Consider the following 19,668-nt stretch of genomic DNA (forward strand, 5'->3'; position numbering starts at 1 on the left):
TCACCTCTGTCATAGATTGACATAGCATGAAGGCTCTCATCAGGTGCCATCACCTTGATAATGACTTCCCAGCCTCCTGAACCATGAGCCAGATAAAGTCCTAATGTTTATAAATTGCTCAATCTCAGGTATTGTGTTAGAGCAACACAAAATGGACTAAGATAGCTTCCTTTGCTGTTTTTGCTTTTGTTGACTGTTACTTTGTTTCATACCCAAGAATCATTGCAAATCTGATGTCGAAGTTTGCCCTCTATATTTTAGTCTATTAGTTTTTAGGTCTTTAATTTATTTTGGAGATTTTTGATAGTATACAGTAAGGATTGAACTTTTTTTTTTGAAGGTTTTATTAACTTGGTGCCCCAATCAAAGATCATTTGGTTGTATATATATATATATATATGGATTAATTTCTGTTGTCTCTATTCTGTTCCATTAGTCTGTGTGTCTGTCAGTTTGTCATATGCTTCCAAACCAAGAAGTGTGAAGCCTCAAGCTTTGTTCTTCCTATTTCTTTAAAAATGTCTTTGGGATTTTATTGATTTATTTTTGAGACAGTGTCTCTTTTTGTCTGGGCTGGACTTGAATACCTGGGCTCACATTGTCCTCCAACCTCAGTGTCTTAGGTAGCTTGGCTTATAGGTAGGTGCCAGCACTCCCAGAATCATTGAAATTTAAACAAGGATTGCATTGATAAGAGTGCTGTGGATAGTATGGACATGTTAACAATATTAAGTTTTCCAGTCAATGAACACAAGATATGTTTCCATTTATCTATGTCTTTAATTTTTTTGGTGATATTCTGTAGTTTTCATGTACAAGTTTTTTTATCTCCTTTGTTAAGTTTATTTCTAAATATCTTCTTTTTGATGGTATTGTGAATCGAAGAGTTTTTTTCAATTTTCTTTTCACATCAGTCATTTTGAGTATATAGAAACAGCTGATTTTGTGATTTTTGTTCCTGCAACTTTGAGTTCACTTACTGGTTCTAACAGTTTTTTGTGTTATCTGTAGACTTTTCTACATATAAGATACCATTTTTGAACAGAGAACTTTGCTACTTTCTAACTTGTATGTTTTTCTTTCTTTTTCTTGCTCCTTTACTTTGGCTAGGACTTCAGTACTGCATTGAGAAGTGGTGAGAGTGTCATCCTTACTTTGTTCCTAATTTTAGAGGAGAAGCTTTTAGTTTTTTTACCACTGAGTAAGATATTAGATGTGAGCTTTTCATATTTGACCTCTGTTATGTTGAGATCTTTTTTTAAAATTTTTTATGTCTTAGTGCATTCCTGCTTCTGTAAGAAATACCACTGACTGGGTAGTTTATAAATGATAGCAATCTATTTCTCACAGTTCTGGTGGTTGGAAGTCTAAGATCAGGGCACCAACAGGCTTAAAGTGCTGACTGCCTGGTCTCTGCTTCTAAGATGGCATCTTGTTGCTGCATACTCCAGAGGCAACGAAGTCTGTGTTCTCACAAGGAGAAAGAGCAAAAGAGCTCTTTAGTTTCCTCCTTTATTCTGTTCATAAGGGTTCTGCATCTTGACATAATATTTCTTAAATGCCTCACCTCTAATACTTTCATATTGGTATTTACATTGCAACATGAATTCTGCAGGTATCATACTTTGAACCTGTAACACCTTTCTATTCCTGTTTTGTTTACTGCTTCTATTGGGAAAGAATGTTGAATTTTGTCAGGCACCCTTCCTGCTTTAATTGATAGGACCATGTGATTTTTATCCTTTTGTTTGCTCAGTGTGGTATATTATATTGACTGATTTTCCTACTTTTGAACCATCCTTACATTCCAGAAATAAAATCCCCCTTGGCCATGGGGGATAATCCTTTCAGTTTAGTGTGCTGGTATTTCATTGTGGATTTTTTTTACATCAGTATTCATCAAGGATATTGGGCTGTAGTCATATATTATCATTGTTTGACTTTGGTATCAATATAATGCTAGTAAATAAATGCTCATAAAATGAATTTGGAAGAGTTTCCTATTCTAGTTTTTGGAAGTATTTTGGTGCTAATTATTCTTTAAATGTTTATTTTTGGCTTTTTTTTGGAGGGGGGGGATGGGATTAGGGTTTGAACTCAGAGCTTTGTGTTTGCAAAATAGGTGCTCTACTGCCTGAGCCACACTTCCTGTGTTCTTTAAATGTTTGATAGAATTCTCCAGTGAAACGATCTGATTCTTCCCTTTTCTTTTTGGGACATTTAGGTCACTGATTCAGTCACCTTACTTGGTAGACATCTGTTTATATATTTTGTTTCTTTGTTTTTCAATCTTGGTAGGTTGTATGTTTCTAGGTTTCTCACTTGGTGCTATGTAATTGTTCATACTAGTCTCAATACTCCTTTTTATTTCTGTGGCATCACTTGTAATGTCTACTCTTTCACTTCTGGTTTTTGTTATTTGAGTGTTCTAGTTTTTTTTTTTTTTTCCTTAGTCTAGCTAAAGTTTGTGAATTTTGTTGATTTCTTCTAAAATCAACTCTTATTTTTGATTTTTTCAATTGTTTTTCTCTTCTCTATTTGCTCTCATCTTTACTATTTCCTTCCTCTACCTTTTTTTGTCTTCTTATTCTGGTTCCTTCATATGTTAAGTTAGGTTATTGATCTGTATTTCCTGCTATAAAAACTATCCTCTTAGTACTACTTTTGCTGCAACTCATAAGTTTTGGTATGTTGTGTTTGTGTTTCCATTTGTCTCAAGATAGTGTCTATTATCCCTTGGGATTTCTTATTTGACTTGCTAGTTCAAGAGTGTGTTGTTTTATTTTCACATATTTGTGAATTTTCCATTCTTTTGCTGTTCAATAATAGCAGCTTTATTTTACTGTGGTTGGAAAAGATAATTGATTTCAGTCATTTCAATCTTAAATTTGTATGATTATTCAATTGTATGATTTCAGTTTTAAATTTTTGGTTGTTTAATGGCTTACCATGTATCCTATTCTGGAGAATGTTCTGTGTACCCTTGAAAAGAGTGAAGTGTTCTATATTCTCTATTAGGACAGGTTTGTCTAGCATATTTTCTAAGTCCTCTATTTCCTTATCATCTGTCCATTATTAAAATCTCTTACTATCATTGTCTTTGTATTTTTATCTTCATTTTTGTCAGTTTCATACAGAAAGTGGGTTGTGAAAGCGAAGAATAATAATTGAATGTTGAAGTCAGATTGTAGAGTTTGGGAGAATTAGCTAAATTCACCAAATTGGTATATTTAGGCCATGGCTCATTATTTTGACAGGTTTCCAGTAAGCAGGTTTTCTGAGGCTATCCTGGTGGTTAAAACTGATTCCTTTCATTTATTCTTTTACAGTTTGGAGGCAAGCTTGTCACCTTTGAGAATGTCAAAGTGCAGTCTCAGCAGGGAGCTGAGCAGCAGCAGCACGTGTTCATTAGTCAGGTGGTAACAGAAAAGGAGTTTCTCAGCCGATCAGACCAACTGCAGCAGGTTGTGCAGTCACAAGGATTTATCAGTTACTGCCAGAAAAAAATTGATGCTTCGCAGACTGACTTTGAGAAAAACGTGTGGTCCTTTTTGAAGGTAAAGTTGGTATATAAAACCATTTTATCCCATTGTCTGTAAAGTTCACTGTCCCTATTATATTCTAAATCTGTCTTCCTTTTAAAGGAACAGTTGGAAAAGTGTGGCTGCAGGAGTTTATGATGGAATTTAAGAAACCAGAGCCAGATGTGATGGTGCACAACTGTAATTCTAGCACTTTGGAGGCTGAGGCAAAAGGGTCTCTAGTTTGAGGCCAGCTTGGGCTACATAGTGAGTTCCAGCCCAGCCTGGGCTAGGTAGTGTGACCCTATCTCAAAAACAACAAGCAAAAAGAAAAACAACAACAAAAATTAGCTAATTTTTAAAAATCCATTCCTTGGATTCTTTTCTCCCAATGAATCTTGAGGATGATATAGTAGACTTATCTGTAATATATATAGACTTATCTATATTTGTAATAATTTTATTTGGAATTTGATTGATTCTTATAAAAGTAGGCTTAAATGTAGGTCTTTGTTTCAAGAATATTTTTTTTTAAAAGGTAAACTTTGAGGATGATTCTCGTGGAAAATATCTTGAGCTTCTAGGATTCAGAAAAGAAGATCTAGGAAAGAAGGTAAACTTATGGAGACATTGAATGGCTGTCCTTGAATAAAATATTTATGTCTTTTTAAAATAGTTCTTCACAAATTATTTCAAATATGTCAATAAACATTTCATAAGAATTTATGTATGGTTGCCAAAGTTTTGAAATGTAAAACTCTACTTTATACCTGAGTTTAGAAACTTCCAGACCACCTTTAATTCATACTAGATTGTCAAGAACAATAGAAATAATGCTGAGATTTTAATATGAGGTATAAGCAGTGGCATTGTGGAGAAGGAGAGAAACTATTAGAAATTCCCCCATGTCTGTACAACTCGAGTGATGAAAAAATAGAGTACTGTTTCAAGCTGTCCCAGTGTTCCATCCTAGCTGTCTTGATGCCTTTAGCATACAATTCTCAAACCGTGTATTGAGTTGATCCAGCTAACAAGTAACTTATAAATATTTTGCAACAAGAGTGAATTATTGTACTGAATCTGAGTAAACAAAGTTCAAGTGGTTTGCGTAACAGTTTTAAAAGGGTGCTTAATTTTTATTCTGTAATGTTGACATCAGCATCAGTAGTAGTGAAAATACTATGGAAATCTTGAAGGCACTATTTTAGTTCTCTGACAATATAATTTGTATTAGCCTTTCTCCATTCTTTGGCAAAAACTAAGTTGTCTGTAGCATAGTACAATTGTTGCTTAAGTAGTGCAGGTTTGTACCATGCACTCTAGACACAGCCTAGTATTGCAAGGTCATACAGATCTGGGATCATATCATAGTCTCACTGCTTAATTTAGGCTGTGTCTTTGCTTGCTCCTTTAGAGTTTTTATATTTAACTTTATTATTAGCCTAAAATTCTTTTGTATGTTTGTAAGAGATTGATAGGAAAGTTTTATTGCATGCCTGAATAGCAAAAAATGAGGAAGTAAAATCTGGTTGTCAAAATACTTCTCATTAGCAGTTCTTTTCATAATGAGTACCTGAAGAAAAATTTATAGTTATTTAAAACAAAGTAGAAGAAAACATGTTTGTTTTGAGGTTAGTTTTGTGCCTAAACAGCAGAGCACATTGACTTCTGTGCTCCAGAACTCCATATGAATGAAACTAGAACCACTGAGAACCAATTCTGCACAGATGTTATTCTTTTCTTAAACTTAATATAATGAAATATGAGATGAACATTTGTTGAACACCCTGAAATAGAATTCCATTTTATTAGGTAAATTGTTATTTTTATTTCAGATTGCTTTGGCCTTGAACAAAGTGGATGGATCCAATGTGGTAAGAAGGTCTTTAAAAATAGCTGCCTTCTAAACGTTTAGTTAGGTCATAGCAAAGAAGGAAGCATAATTTAAGAAGTTTTATCTGCTTTATGCTTCATGTCATAAAAGTAAATGTCTATTCTAAATATTTTAATAAGTTCATAATTTTTAACTTAAGTTTAGTTGATGCAGCATTCCTTTCTTTTGGCATATTTGAATTTTGTAAAAGAGGAAAATGGAATCAAAGGTAAAGATCTTTCATGCTGGGTGACACTTAATAGGAAAAAAGGGAAGATATTAGCAGTAATTTCTCTTGCTTTTTCTGTAACATTTTTTCTGAAATAAGTTTACTTGGTATTGCGTCTTTTGATCAGACTAGATCTGAATATTATTGGTTGTTGGGTCTTTTGTCTTCCTTATTACTAATAACCTTTTAATGCTTCCTTCTTCAACTTCTTCTGTAATTGTTTTGTATACCAAAGGCTCTTAAAGACTCTGATCAAGTAGCACAGAGTGATGGGGAGGAGAGCCCTGCTGCTGAAGAGCAGCTCTTGGGAGAGGTACTTACTTTTTTTTGTATTATATTAGACAAGTATGTGATAATTGTATGTTTCACATGGAAATATGGAAAATCACCATGACTGCTTATTGCAAAATTAAGTTGTAGTGTTACTTTCTTAGAGATGTTTAAGGTAAGAATCTATTTACCTAAACTGACAGGAGTATTATCTCTGAACGCTTTAGTTCTCTAACCTAGCTTATGAATTATATAGTTTAAAATTAATAGCTGATGTGAGATTAACTGATTGTGGTCAGGTGACTATCAGCGTGTCAAACTGAAAAGAAATTTTTTTTCAGAAAGCCACTTTGCATTGCATGTAAAGTTAATAGGTTCTTCACACATCAGTATTCTTCACCCACTGTCAGTGACATGGACTGAATTAATCCAGATTTGGAGAACAAATAAAAAAAAATGACACTAACTGAATTGATAGTCATGAATGTAAATGTAAATGTGTCCTTAGTTGTACTTAGTAATTTCTGTAACTAATTCAAAAAGAGTCCTTGAACACAGAGTTGTATCATTAATTTTTTTTTCTTTTTCATTTTCTAATAACTAATAATTAATTCTATAATTTACTTCTCCTATTTCTAATTTTATTTCATCTTGGACAATTAATTAACAAGTTCTTATTTCTCATCTCATCTTGGACTTTTTCATCGCCTTTTGTGATATGGGGATATCCTGACTGGAATGTTTTATATAATCATTCACTAAGTTTAAAAATAATTAATATATTTAGACTTTTACAAGATGATTAGTAAAAATAGCTTCCTTTTAAGTCAGTCTCCTAGGATTTTAACAAAGAAACAAAGGATGTGGATAAAATCTTACTAAAAGTTTGGACTAATTTGGGGGATACCTAGAGAGAATTGTCAATAGATATGTTGTAAGTTCATTTGTGTGCAACTAAATTAACTATATATTGTCAAATAAAAGACCATTTGGAGCCAGGCACAGTGGCCATGCCTATAATCCTAGCTACTTGGAACTCAGAGAACTGGAGGATTACAGTTTGAGGCCAGCCCTGGGAAACAGTTAAAAGACCCCCCCCGGCTCAACCAGTAAAAAGCTGGGCATGGTAGAAATCAAACCCAGGGCCTCACACATGCTGAGCAAGGATTTCAGTCATGTATATTTTATATGTTTTAAGTTACTCAGAGTTGAGGTATTGAAGAAAACAAAGATTCTTTACTTTTAATAATAATTTTTGAATTATTATTGTACATATTTTGTAATGAGTATGTACAGTTATGTTTGTTTAGCATTATTTCTGATGACCTTTAATTGTTTTTATGTTTGCATATTGGAAATTAATACCTCAGAAAACGATAGATCCTAGTATTAACTAGGATGGAAACTATTTTGGAATAAGTTGGTATACCATGTAGTAGGTAGGTGAATAATCATATAAAACTTTGTTTTGCCAGTAAATTATTCTACAGTTTCATTTTAGCTAAATTGCTGCCTTTTCCATCCCTTAGTGCTTTAAAGAAGAAAGACAAGAATCTGAATTTCTATCCTCAGCTAGAGGAACATTTAGTATCTCCATCAGTGGGGGTAAGTACCTGTTGTTTTGATTTTTTCTTTTTGTCTTGTTTTTTTTTAAACCATTTAAAAGCAAGTAGTTCTTAAGTTTAAGTTAGAAATATTTTTGGTGTTCCCCCCGTTGTTTGTTTGTTTGAGGGTTTTGCTATATGGACTAAGCTAGCCTAGTCTCGCGATCCTCCTGCCTCAATGTACCTAATGCTGGGGTTACAGTTCACCACAATGCTTGACTGGAAGTGTTTTATCACAAGCTGAGAAAGAACTTAGTTTTCATTTAGTATATGTAATCAATACTCAGGACAAATAGTATATTCTGACACCTAAGTGATCTTCACTAATCCATTTAAGCAATCTGTAAATAATATTACTTTATATGTATCTTAGCGTATTGTCATAGCTCTCTTCTATAAATACTGAAAGTTTATGTTAGAAATTTTATCCACCAGTAATAAAAAATTACCATTGTGTTCTCCATTAGTGTTATGTAGAAAATCTGTTATGTGGGATTTTGTTATAGTTGTTTTTGGTAACAAAACCTCTATTTAACGTGCATGTTTTATTTCCTTATTGCAGATATTGATGGCCTAATTACTCAGGCTTTGTTGACGGGTAATTTTGAGAGTGCTGTTGACCTTTGTTTACATGATAACCGAATGGCTGATGCCATTATATTGGCAATAGCAGGTGGACAAGAACTCTTGGCTCAAACCCAGAAAAAGTACTTTGCAAAATCCCAAAGCAAAATTACCAGGGTATGTTATTTTCAAAATAAATGAACAAAATAAACAATAGGTTGTTTTTTTTTCTCATTAGGTGGTCCAAACTGGCCTCAAACTTTCAATCTTCCTGTCAGCCTCCCAAGTGCTGGAATTACAGGCAACGTATTTATCTTTCAGATTATGAAAGTAATATGCTGTTACTGTAGATAATTGAGATGCAGAAAACAGTAAAGAATTAGAAAACCCATCTATAATTCCTTGACCTAAAAATAGTTGTTGACAATTTCACATGACTATTCCAGTTGTGTGGCTTCCATATATAATTTAAAAATATTTCAATATTATTTTAAAAAAATGTAACTTAGAAAATTTAAAGGTTAAAATTTTAGCACTTCCTTATCCTGCCAATAGATTGGTGCACAGCTTTCCTATCTTTATATTTGTAGAATTTTTCCTGATTGAAAATAGATTATATATTATAAATGTGTGTGGTTTTAATAGGTTTTGTCATTTACATTTAAGTATTTTCTCACAGCATTAAAGATTATTATAAAAATTTAAATTGTTCTACAATATTTTATGGTAAGGATGATTTATGTCTCTTTTTTGGGAATGTTTAGGTATATTCTAATATTTTCTTCATGTAGGTAAATGCCATTATTTATACAGTGATTTAAAAAAAAACTTTCTTTGTGCCTAAATACTTGTGCGAATTACTGATTATTTTCAGTCCTCTTAGAGCAATTTCTGTCACAGAGGGTCTGAACATTTTAAAGCTTGATACTAGTTTCCATATCATAAATAAGTGATTTTTATAGAAATTATTTTCCGAAATACTGTACCACAGTGAGTCCCACCCACTACCATTGGTTACTGTACCTCTCCACAGCCTCTCCCTGTTTTCTTTTAGTCACACTGGCTGCCTTTCAGCTCCTCCCTCCCTCCTTTCTTTTTGGGACTTTGCACCTGTTCTCTTGGCCTGGAATGCTCTTCCCTCTCCAGTGAAGTTATATGCTGCTCGTCCTTCAAATCACCTCTCTAAAGTTTCCATGGCTATGTAGTTTTTCCTCATCCACCACACCAGGGCACGTCTTCCATTCTGCTAGTATCTTCTACTTTTCTTCTCAGCACTTTATAAAATACGTTGCTGTGATTTTTGGGGGGTTGGGGACAATACTGGGGTTTGAACTCAGGTTCTCCCACTTGCTAAGCAGGTGCTGTGCCACTTGAGCCATACTGGAAATCCCAGACCTTTTTGCTTGAAGAAAGGCTTTAGTTATTTTTTTAAGTAGGGTCTCAAATTTTTGCTGAGGATCAGCCATGGAACACAATCATTCTCTTATACTTATCCCACATAGCTGGGATGACAGATGTGTACCACCATGCCTGAGCTTGTTTCGTTGAGATGGGATCTCGATAACTTTTTGCCCGGATGGGCCTCAAACTGCGATCCTAACAGACTCTTCCTCCAAAGTGGCTAATTACAGGTGTGAGTCACTGTACTGCCATGGTTTTCTTTCTTAATGGTTCAGGGATATACTTTACTTTGCCACTGATTTATTTGGCATGCAGCACTATAAATTGTGGTTTTGAAAGATGATACCTGGGAATGTAGCTCAGTGGTAGCGTGCTTGTCTAGCATGCGAAAGGCCCTGGGTTAGAACTCCTGGCACTGCAAAAAAGGAAAGATAGGATTGATTAGCCAGAGTTAACTTTCATTAATAGTAAAGACTTAATTTTCCCTTTGTTTTTCTTTCCCAAGCTCATTACTGCAGTGGTGATGAAGAATTGGAAAGAGATTGTTGAGTCCTGTGATCTTAAAAATTGGAGAGAGGCTTTAGCTGCAGTATTGACTTACGCTAAACCAGATGAATTTTCAGCCCTGTGTGGTAAGAAATGAGCGTTATATATAGCTATGTTACATAAATGTTGTAAATAAAATTAATGACAATTTTCATTGGAAGTTTTTATAAATCATTTCTACAGCTAGATATAGAATCTTGTGAGGTCATTTATTACATATGTCTTGTCATCTACTTTCATTCATTTAACAACACTACCTCAGCATTCGGAGTGGGTTTTGTTTCTGTCTGCTACTCATGTGTTGTGAAATTTAATCTATACCTGAAAAATACTGTTGAAATGCTCACAGCCTCATGTACAGATTAACTTGGGTATGATCATATTTTGTTTTCCTCTTGACTTACAGATCTTTTGGGAGCCAGACTTGAAAGTGAAGGAGATAGCCTTCTACAGGCCCAGGCATGTCTCTGCTATATTTGTGCAGGGAATGTAGAGAAACTAGTTGCCTGCTGGACTAAAGCACAGGATGGCAACAGCCCTTTGTCCCTTCAGGTTAGTGTCTTTTAAAACAAAAGGTGCTTGCGTTTTAGTGTTTTCTTTCACTCTCCTTATGACTAAGTTATCTTCAGGAAATTCATTTGTTCTAGAAGTTTATTGCTATTCCTACTTAATTTACTTTCTAGAAGTTCTTAGCTAGGTAACTATGTATTTATTGCTATCTTGAAAGAAGCAAAATTTGAGATGATGGAATAGCAAAGTGGAATTGCAGCTATTCATAAGATCAAGATTGTGATTTGGCAGTTTATTGGGGGAAGTAGGTGGCACTGAAATAGCCCTTTTTCCATGTGTTGCTCCTGCTTCCTGTGGCTGTGCCTGCATTGGGCTAAGAAAGAGGCAATGCTGGCTAAGAAATAAGAGACCTCCCTAGGACCAATAGCGATGTTCATGATTGAGGAAAAATGAAATAAGAGGTAAATGGAATCCCATGTAGCATCAATACACAAGCAAAAAAGGCCGTAAAATTGTGGCAACTCTTCTCCAGCATGGGATAACTATTATCTATATATTGTTTTCTGAAAGCATTTAATCAGCAGAATCTTACAATATTTTATTGTAATTTTTATTTTTTTTCTCCAGAGAGATTTTTTTATCAATAGAATCATTGCTTTAAAAATTGTTCTATTGAAGCCAGGTGCTGGTGGCTCATGCCTGTTATTCTAGTTACTTGGGAGGCTGAGATTAGGAGGATAACAGTTCAGAGCCAGCCCAGTCAAATAGTTTGTGACACCCTATTTCCAAAAAAATAAGAGCAAAATGGATCGGCAGAGTGGCTCAAGTGGTAGATCTCCTGCTTTGCAAGCACAAGGCCCTGAGTTCAAACTGTAATCCTACCAAAAAAAAAATTTTTTTTGTTCTTTTAAAACTAAAAATCAGGGCTGGGGATATAGCTCAGTGGTTTAGTGTTTGCTTCGTATGCATGAGGTCCTGAGTTCAATCCCCAGTACCAAAAAAAAAAAACCAAACACACTAAAAATCGTGTAGAAAATCAAGGTTTTCCTTCTAAATGCTTGTGAGAGAAAAATCCTTGTTCCACACTTCCGAATTTGTGTAGTTGTAAAGAGCAGTTAGGTAGGGTATTCCTATACATTTTCCCTGAAGCATAGTTTACCCTTGTTGAAAGAATTGGTATTGAAAAGCAACCTGACAGACTTGTAGTCACAATAGTATATTAATCATTTTTGCATTACTGTAGTGAAATATGTGGGATAATCAAGGTTTAAAGAGAAAAGGTTCTATTTTGGCTGATGGCTGTGGAGATTGCTGCCCATGATCTGACAGCCATGGCTTTTGGCCTCTGGCAAGAGAGGCACATCACAGCAGGAGTACCTGGGGGAACATACCACTTACATCATGAGCCAGGAAATAGAAGAGAGAAGAGACAGGAAGTGACCTGGGTCCCGCAGTTCCTTTCAAGGGCATGCCCCCAATGACCTAAGGGCCTCCAACTATACCCCACCTCTTAAAGGTTCCACCATCTCCCAGTAGTGCCACCCTGGGTAGCAAGCCTTTGGGGGGATGACACATGGGCCATTGAGGTATGTCAACATCAAAACTAGCACATAGTAAGCCCCTTTGGAGGTCATGTACCTTTGTTTATGGGTCATCCATTAGTAGTAGTATTGTTATAGGAAAGATGGTGTGATGTTTTCATTCATAGTTCCTCCTCTACTTGCTAGGACACAGTTTTTGCCTTTGGATTTCTGCCCATCACTTTCATCACTTTCCTCCCCCGCCCATAGGTATTATTTTATTTATTTATAATTATTTCATTATGGGGGGGGATTCATAGTGGCAATTCTGATTAGACTTAAATTGTGCATTGGATGCATTGCCCCCCTTGTATGCCCATCACTTTCATTTTTGATATTGCCTATCTTAAGCCAGTGGATGAGTATCTGGCAATTTAAGGCAGTTTAGGAAGAGAGTGCTGTAACCACAAGTAAGAGAGTTCCTCCTCCTAATTTCTCTTTCAGTTACCTTAATGGTGGTCACCTATCCCATAGTTTTCAAACAGGGGTAACAAAAGGCACTATACTTTTAGTAGGTTTTGGAAATCTTAGCAACTCTTATCTTTTCCTGTTTGCTATCATATATATGGTCTTAGTATCTCTGTTTCTCTCTCATTCTCCCTTGTTTTTCTCATTTAGGATCTGATTGAGAAAGTTGTCATTCTCCGAAAAGCTGTACAACTTAGCCAAGCCATGGACACTAATACTGTAGGAGTTCTTTTGGCTGAGAAGATGAGTCAGTATGCCAATTTGTTGGCAGCCCAAGGCAGTATTGCTGCAGCCTTGGCTTTTCTTCCTGATAACACCAACCAGGTAATTAGATTGACAATTTGTTATTTTCTTTTTAATATGTTGAATAAAAGAGTTTAGAGGATGTAGTGCTTGATATTAAGCATGCACATACTAGTAGATGCAATGTTTTGAAGCAGTTGAGTTTCTGTCACCTAAGTGTAGTAAATGTGGTTGATATTCTTTAAGGATCATTTTAGGTATACCCAAGTTGTGTCAGAGAAATAGGATGCTTTTGTAGTATGTTAGGTCCCTTGTATTGAGGGAATGTAGTTAAGGAAAATAAATGAAAAAGGACAAACTTTTTATTTCTTAAAGGCAAATTCTTACATTCTTCCTATGAGGTTCTTTGTAGGAAAGAACCTCATGGGGTATTAAAAAGTTTTGATTTCCATATGTACAACAAGATATTAATGAAGAAATTAATTGTTTGCCATTTTAGTCTGATACTGTTTATAGGCAAGTATTTTTAAATTACTCCAAGTAGAGGGACTTATATTGCATTGCTAATTTAATGTCCTTATTTGGTATACACTAAATCTGGGGCTATTTTCTAATATTTGTTTCAATTCGGTTTAACAAATGGTAGGTATAGAGTGATAAACAAGATTGCCAAGCTCCTTTCCTTCAGAGAGCTTCCACACCCTGATGACTATAGATTTGGAAATGCAGGATTCCGAAAGTATGATAAGTAGAGTGATAGAGGCAGTGGTGCTATGGGAACACCAAAGAGGGGAAACTTGAGCCAGTAGAGTGGTGTTTGAGGAAGCTTTTCCATAAGTAGCATGTTTTGACTTGCATTTTATGTCTGATGGAGCTTGATTGTGAACCTTTGAAAGTAGTTTCTTGTCTCTGTGGTTTTTATTAACTTTATTCAGTTTTTGATGAGTTTTTGTTTTATTCAGTTGTTTTCATTGTTTTATCTTTGCTAGAGAATTTTCAATAAATTTCATTGAATAAAAATACATAGGTTGGGGATAGCTCAGTGGTAGGGTGCTTGCTTAACGTGGAAGGCCCTAAGTTCAATCACTAGCACCGGGGGTGAAAAAATACACACACACACACACACACAAGTGGGACTACCTCATTGGTTTTGTATATACTTTTGTAAATCTATATAACTATAGACATATATGAACTACAGATAGGAATTTGATATCTTAGTGTTTTATTTCAAAAATATTTTAATAAATGAATTTTTCTCTCTCAAATCATTGTTTTCTTCTATTATCATTTTTAGCAGTTGATTTTCTTTGAGGCCCTTTTTATTTTTTTTTGTCCTGTGATTTGTGAGCATTATTACTTATCCACAAGGAAACATCAGAAAAGCAGTGATGATAAGTGCCATCAAACTTGTACACTAACTGTAAGATGGAAATGATTCAGTTCCTTGCCTCGGTTAAATTATAAGTTGTACAGTAGGTCATGGCCTTTGGCGCCAGTCTTTAGCATTAGAAACCATGATTTTGAATCCTTATGTGTCAAGTCTGTTGGTCTGTATAATACACAGCATATGAACAAAAAGGGGTCTCTTAAATAATAGATTACTTTAAGAAAATCAACATGCTGTCATAAAGTTGAGTGAACTTTAACAATTTGCTCTGTTTTCTTCCATTGCTGTTTATAGCCAAATATTGTGCAGCTTCGTGACAGACTCTGTAGAGCACAAGGAGAGCCTGTACTGGGACAGGAAACACCTAAAATTCCTTATGAGAGATACCAGCTGCCCAAGGGCAGGCCTGGACCAATTGCTGGCCACCCACAGATGTCAAGAGTTCAAACTCAACAATATTATCCCCATGTGAGTGATATGGTCAGATGAAGTAGGAACATTTATGCATTTCTCTTCAAATTGATAGTGTTTGTTGGGCAAAAGATCTTCTCTAATAGGTAAAACTGGACAACATACTGCTTTAGTTGTTAAACTTTCTGAATACTTAAAAGTGGTATTTATAATCTCCTTTCCAAAGTCATCCCTTTAATCTTCTCAAACAGATTATATTTTAGGTATGTTAGTTTTAAGCTCTCTAGTGAGATTTGTCCTCCTTCCTGTCTCAGTCAGATTTCCCTTACACATATACATCTGTACTTGAAACATCCATTTGACTCATCTAACAAGCTGGAAATAAAGTAGTGGGAATATGAGAATAATCTTACCCATAATACAGGCCCTTTTTTTAAGACAACTTGGATACTGGAGAAAAGGGAATGACTGAAGGTTTTAAAGTTACAAGTAATGTGAAAAAGATAAATAATTTCTTATTTTATTTTAATTACCAAGTGTTTGATGGCATAAAATATGCCCTTACTGTCTTTTACTATTTCATATAGCAGCTTTTGTATTTCCAAATCAGCAGATAACGTTCATGTTCTCAAATGAAAAGTATTTTTTTTCTTAAGTAATAAATGGCATTGATTGGTTGCAATGCTAACAAATACTCTACCTGTTTTAAAATAGAACAAATTTGTGATGGAATTGACAGGTTCTTTTTATATTTCATTATAGTAAAAGTAAGTCTAAATTCACAGACAACTGAAAAAAATCAATTCATGTTCTTTTGCCTGTTTTATTTTAGATGGTACTAAACAGAATAGACTACATTTGAATGTAACTTTGCTGTCTAGAAGACTTCTATTATTATTTTTTTCATTCATTTAACAAATATTTATTGAGATTATACTTGGTTCCAGGCATTGTTCTAACTGTTGGTATTATCCTGGTGAATAAAATACAAATTCCCTACCACCATGGAGATTGTATTAGTGTTAGAAAAATCGATGACATATGGGGGTTGAATAGGAAAACTGAGAAGCAGAGATGTCAAGCATCCCACCAGAGTTGCAGTTTCTCAGTCTTTCTTGACTGCTTAATGGCCAAGTTGGGATTAGAATATTCAAGTAGTTTGTGTTTAGATAAAACTGCCTCTCAGGTTCTAAAGCAAGGCAAGCTCTGCAGTGGGAGAAAAGAGTATTTACGATTTATGTATTTGGGTTTATCTGTTTTTCCGGGAAATGGTAAAAGCATTGAAGATGTTGGTTGCACTTTGATTTATCAATCTCATGTTTTTGGAAAAAAAATTGAGTCATAACTAAAGCAGTGATTTTTTTTTTTAAATGAAAGCTTATGATAAGCTGAATGGATGAAGACAGTGACTTCTAGTTTTAAAGAAGTGTTTATAGGTGGGTAAAGGGATAAGGGGAACTAGATTAGTATGAGTTCCACCCCCACTTCCACCAGCACAACTTTGCATTTATTTATTTAGTGCGGGCGTGCGTGTGTGTAGTGGTTTCTACAAAGATTTACTTGCCAAATAAGACTTTGATGGCTTAAAAAGAAAATTGAAAGCCTGTAGACCTCAGAATAAGCAACAACATGGTGCAATGTAGAAAATACTAACCTGGGAATCAGGAGGCCTGGAATCAGTCCAGGCTCCATCTCCAGTGAGTTGGAGTTGTATGAATGTGGGTGGATAAGCCCCACACATCTTTGGGCCTTGGTTTTCTTACTGGTAAAGGGTGGGTTAGACTGGGTAATCCTTAATACTCAGCTTTAAAATTATCTGATGGTGTGATTTTTTTTTTTTTAAAGCTTCATGGACACTAATGTGATTTTTTTTTTTTATGTCCTCCAGGAAAGGGAGTTTATAGCAATATGTTTACAGATTACTAGTAGCATAAAAAATATTACTCAATTACTTATTTTACCAGAATATCTTCTTTCTTTTCCTGCTTAAAGAACCTCACTTTCCCTCGTTTACTCTTGATGCTTGAATGGCATAGGTTTTATGCTTTGATTTAGGAATTCATGTTGATTTTTTTTTCCTGCCTCTCTCCCCGTGTTGTGACTGTGCTTTTCTTTTGGAATCCCAGCTACCTTGAATGCAATCACCTAACTAATATGTTATCTTGCTGCTCTTACTTTTTGCTTTGCATCTAGCTATTAATACCTTTGAGTTGTTTTTCTTCTTCTTCTTTTAACGTTTTCATTTTTTATTTTCTGTGATTGGTATTTCTTTGTTCAATTCAGGTTAGAATTGCCCCTACTGTTACTACCTGGAGTAACAAAACTCCTACTGCCCTTCCCAGCCATCCACCTGCAGCCTCTCCCTCTGACACACAGGTATATCCTTCATTATTCCTCTTTGAGCAGGATTCTGCTCCCCTGAATATATTTAGCTATATATTCTCTAACTCTCTTCTTTATGTCCTCCCCACCCTGACTCTGCATCCATCTGCCTGTTTGTTGCATTTTATTGCTTTTGGGATGTGAGAGGCAGTTTTTAAGACAATTAATCTATTTCTTTTTCCCTCCTTTCCTTTCACAGTTCTGAATTGACTTGAGCTAGGAAAATATCAACCAAGTTTCCATGGTTTAAATCTAATTTTCTAAAGATATTTTTCCTTTTTATTATCTTTCTTTTTCTTTCTCTTTTTTTTTAAATTTAGCATGATAGAATTTGAAGAAAAATATTTCCAGAGTATGGTGTAGTGGATGAAAATTAGTAGAGATGGGAAATTCTGGTGACTGATAATAATATTGAAACTTTTATGAAGCTGTTAACATCTTTTGCCATTCATTGTAAATCATTTTGGACCTTTAAATCATTCAGAATGTGTTGCTCATAAAATGTAATATTGTGAGGAAGACAGTATATGCAAAATGTGGTGTTTCTTGCACAGTAAAGTTGTTTGTTTTAAAATAAGCATGGAACTACATTTCAGAGATGATAGGGCCATCTGGTAAGGTTCTTGATCCCAAATATAATCCTCCTTTTTACCATATTCTTATTTCTTAGGGAGAAAATCCTCCGCCTCCAGGTTTTATAATCCATAGAAATGTCAATCCAAATGCTGCCTCTCAGCTCCCTACATCTCCAGGTCATATGCACACCCAGGTACCACCTTATCCACAGCCACAGCGTAAGTAATGTGATCCTAAGGTCCTTTCACAGAAGCCTACCTTATCTCATGTAGTAACCATTAACTCAGAAACACCAAAGCATGGTTAAGTCAGTTTTGACAAAATAAGAACCATTCAGCACAGGACTATAGAGAAGCATGGCTTCCCTAAGAAGCATCCTGAATCGGCATGCTAGGAGATAGCTTCTACATCACTGTTCAGAACAGTTACCTCTTGTTCCTAAGACATTACTAAGACCTAGTAAAGCGAATCAAGTGTCCTGTAATTATGGTATAAAAAAAAATAGAATTTTAGAAATTATTTGGTATATATTCTGTTTCTTCAGGCAAGATGACACAAACCATTTCTGGAAAAAGTTGGTTCCTAGGGACATTTGTTGTTTTTTTCCCATTTATTTACTAACTGATTTTGTAGGGGTTTATTTATGTTTTTTAGCATAGACTTTTTTTTTAAATTCTTTTTATTTTATCATTTTTACATTTATTCATATGTATATACATTGTTGGAGTCACCTCCCCCATCACTAGTAGGCTAGACTTTGTTTTTTAAGTAGTTTTAGATCACAGTGAAATTGAGCAGAAAGTACAGAGTGCATATGTAGACAAGCTGCCCACTAACTAAATCGTGCACTTCAGTCTCTACCATTGGCATTTGTTTGGTTGCTTTTAGAAAATAATTACATTTGAAAAGTAAAAAGTCATTATAGTTTCAAAATTAGGAACAAAGAATCTAAATAAATAAAAATCTCAAAGGCAAAAATGGTAAGATTAAACAACTACTTAAAAACAAGAGACCATTGCCTAGTAAATCTAGTCCTAATGAGTGTGATCAACGGTGGTCATTCTTATTTAATAGGAATACAAGTTTGATGCAACCTTTCACTCAGATGTGCTCAGTGTGAAAGTCCTGTCTGCAGAGAGCAGACCTACTATATTCATTCTGTAGTGGTTCATTCCTACCCTGGGTTGTGTTAAGGTCCCCCTAATCTGGATGTGGGATGAGGCAGAGTGGGAGGTTTGAGCTGCTCCCCACTAAACTGCATGTAACTTTTTCTGGAAAAGGCACGATCTGGATGTAAAAATCCTGCATGGTTCCATCTGGTGGCTAGTGGGTATCACTGCAGTCTTTACAGGAACAGGAAAAGGTTTTTGTAACCAGTAACAATCTGGGGATGGCACTTTTCAAATATTGGATCAAATGATTTTTAATATATTTAGGGCATCTGAGCCTCAAAAAAGCATAAAGTAATTTTGTTGTTGTTTGTTTTTGTGGTACTGGGGAGTTGAAACCAGGGCCTTGCATATACTGTGCAAGTGCACTATCACTGAGTTATACCCTCAGCCCACAAGTGTTAATGTATGGTTATAACTTGTTAGAAAAATAATGACTAAAATCATTTCCACAAAATGAGATAATTTTGTGGTTTTTTTCTTGCTGTGGGAGTAAACTTGTAACTAATTAAAATTTCTGTTTCTTCTCCTTGGTATAGCTTACCAACCAGCCCAGCAGTATTCCTTCGGAACAGGGGGGTCAGCAGTGTATCGACCTCAGCAGCCTGTTGCTCCTCCTGCTTCAAGCGCTTACCCTAACACCCCTTATATACCTCCTGCTGCTTCCTATTCTGGGCAGTCCCAGCTATACCCAGCACAGCACCAAGCCTCCTCACCTACCTCCAGCCCTGCTGCTTCTTTCCCTCCTCCCCCTTCCTCTGGAGCATCCTTCCAGCATGGCGGACCAGGAGCTCCCCCATCATCTTCAGCTTATGCACTGCCTCCTGGAACAACAGGTACACTGCCTGCTGCCAGTGAGCTGCCTGCGTCCCAAAGAACAGGTCTGCGCTTAGAAGGGATTTGGTTTGGCTCCCTGTTGTTTCATGAAGAG

General features: G+C 35.4%; 1 protein-coding gene across 18 annotated transcripts in view; it reads left to right on the forward strand.

Annotated features, from left to right (window-relative positions):
- The window catches only part of Sec31a (SEC31 homolog A, COPII coat complex component), a 77,228-nt gene that overhangs the window by 41,293 nt on the left and 16,267 nt on the right, over window positions 1–19,668 (forward strand). For 5 of the 18 annotated variants that reach the window (XM_074041878.1, XM_074041876.1, XM_074041879.1 and 2 more), the window contains 13 exons: window positions 3,330–3,557; window positions 4,060–4,134; window positions 5,357–5,395; window positions 5,859–5,936; window positions 7,423–7,498; window positions 8,060–8,238; window positions 9,968–10,094; window positions 10,415–10,560; window positions 12,717–12,890; window positions 14,494–14,667; window positions 16,894–16,986; window positions 17,663–17,786; window positions 19,277–19,618. In XM_074041878.1, the coding sequence (XP_073897979.1) occupies window positions 3,330–3,557; window positions 4,060–4,134; window positions 5,357–5,395; window positions 5,859–5,936; window positions 7,423–7,498; window positions 8,060–8,238; window positions 9,968–10,094; window positions 10,415–10,560; window positions 12,717–12,890; window positions 14,494–14,667; window positions 16,894–16,986; window positions 17,663–17,786; window positions 19,277–19,618 (1,855 nt within the window). The remainder of the gene's footprint in view (window positions 1–3,329; window positions 3,558–4,059; window positions 4,135–5,356; window positions 5,396–5,858; window positions 5,937–7,422; window positions 7,499–8,059; window positions 8,239–9,967; window positions 10,095–10,414; window positions 10,561–12,716; window positions 12,891–14,493; window positions 14,668–16,893; window positions 16,987–17,662; window positions 17,787–19,276; window positions 19,619–19,668) is intronic. The other 13 variants (XM_074041881.1, XM_074041883.1, XM_074041884.1 and 10 more) reach the window with 9 other exon arrangements.

The sequence above is a fragment of the Castor canadensis genome, chromosome 9 (genome assembly GCF_047511655.1).
Source record: "Castor canadensis chromosome 9, mCasCan1.hap1v2, whole genome shotgun sequence".
Lineage (NCBI taxonomy): Eukaryota > Metazoa > Chordata > Mammalia > Rodentia > Castoridae > Castor > Castor canadensis.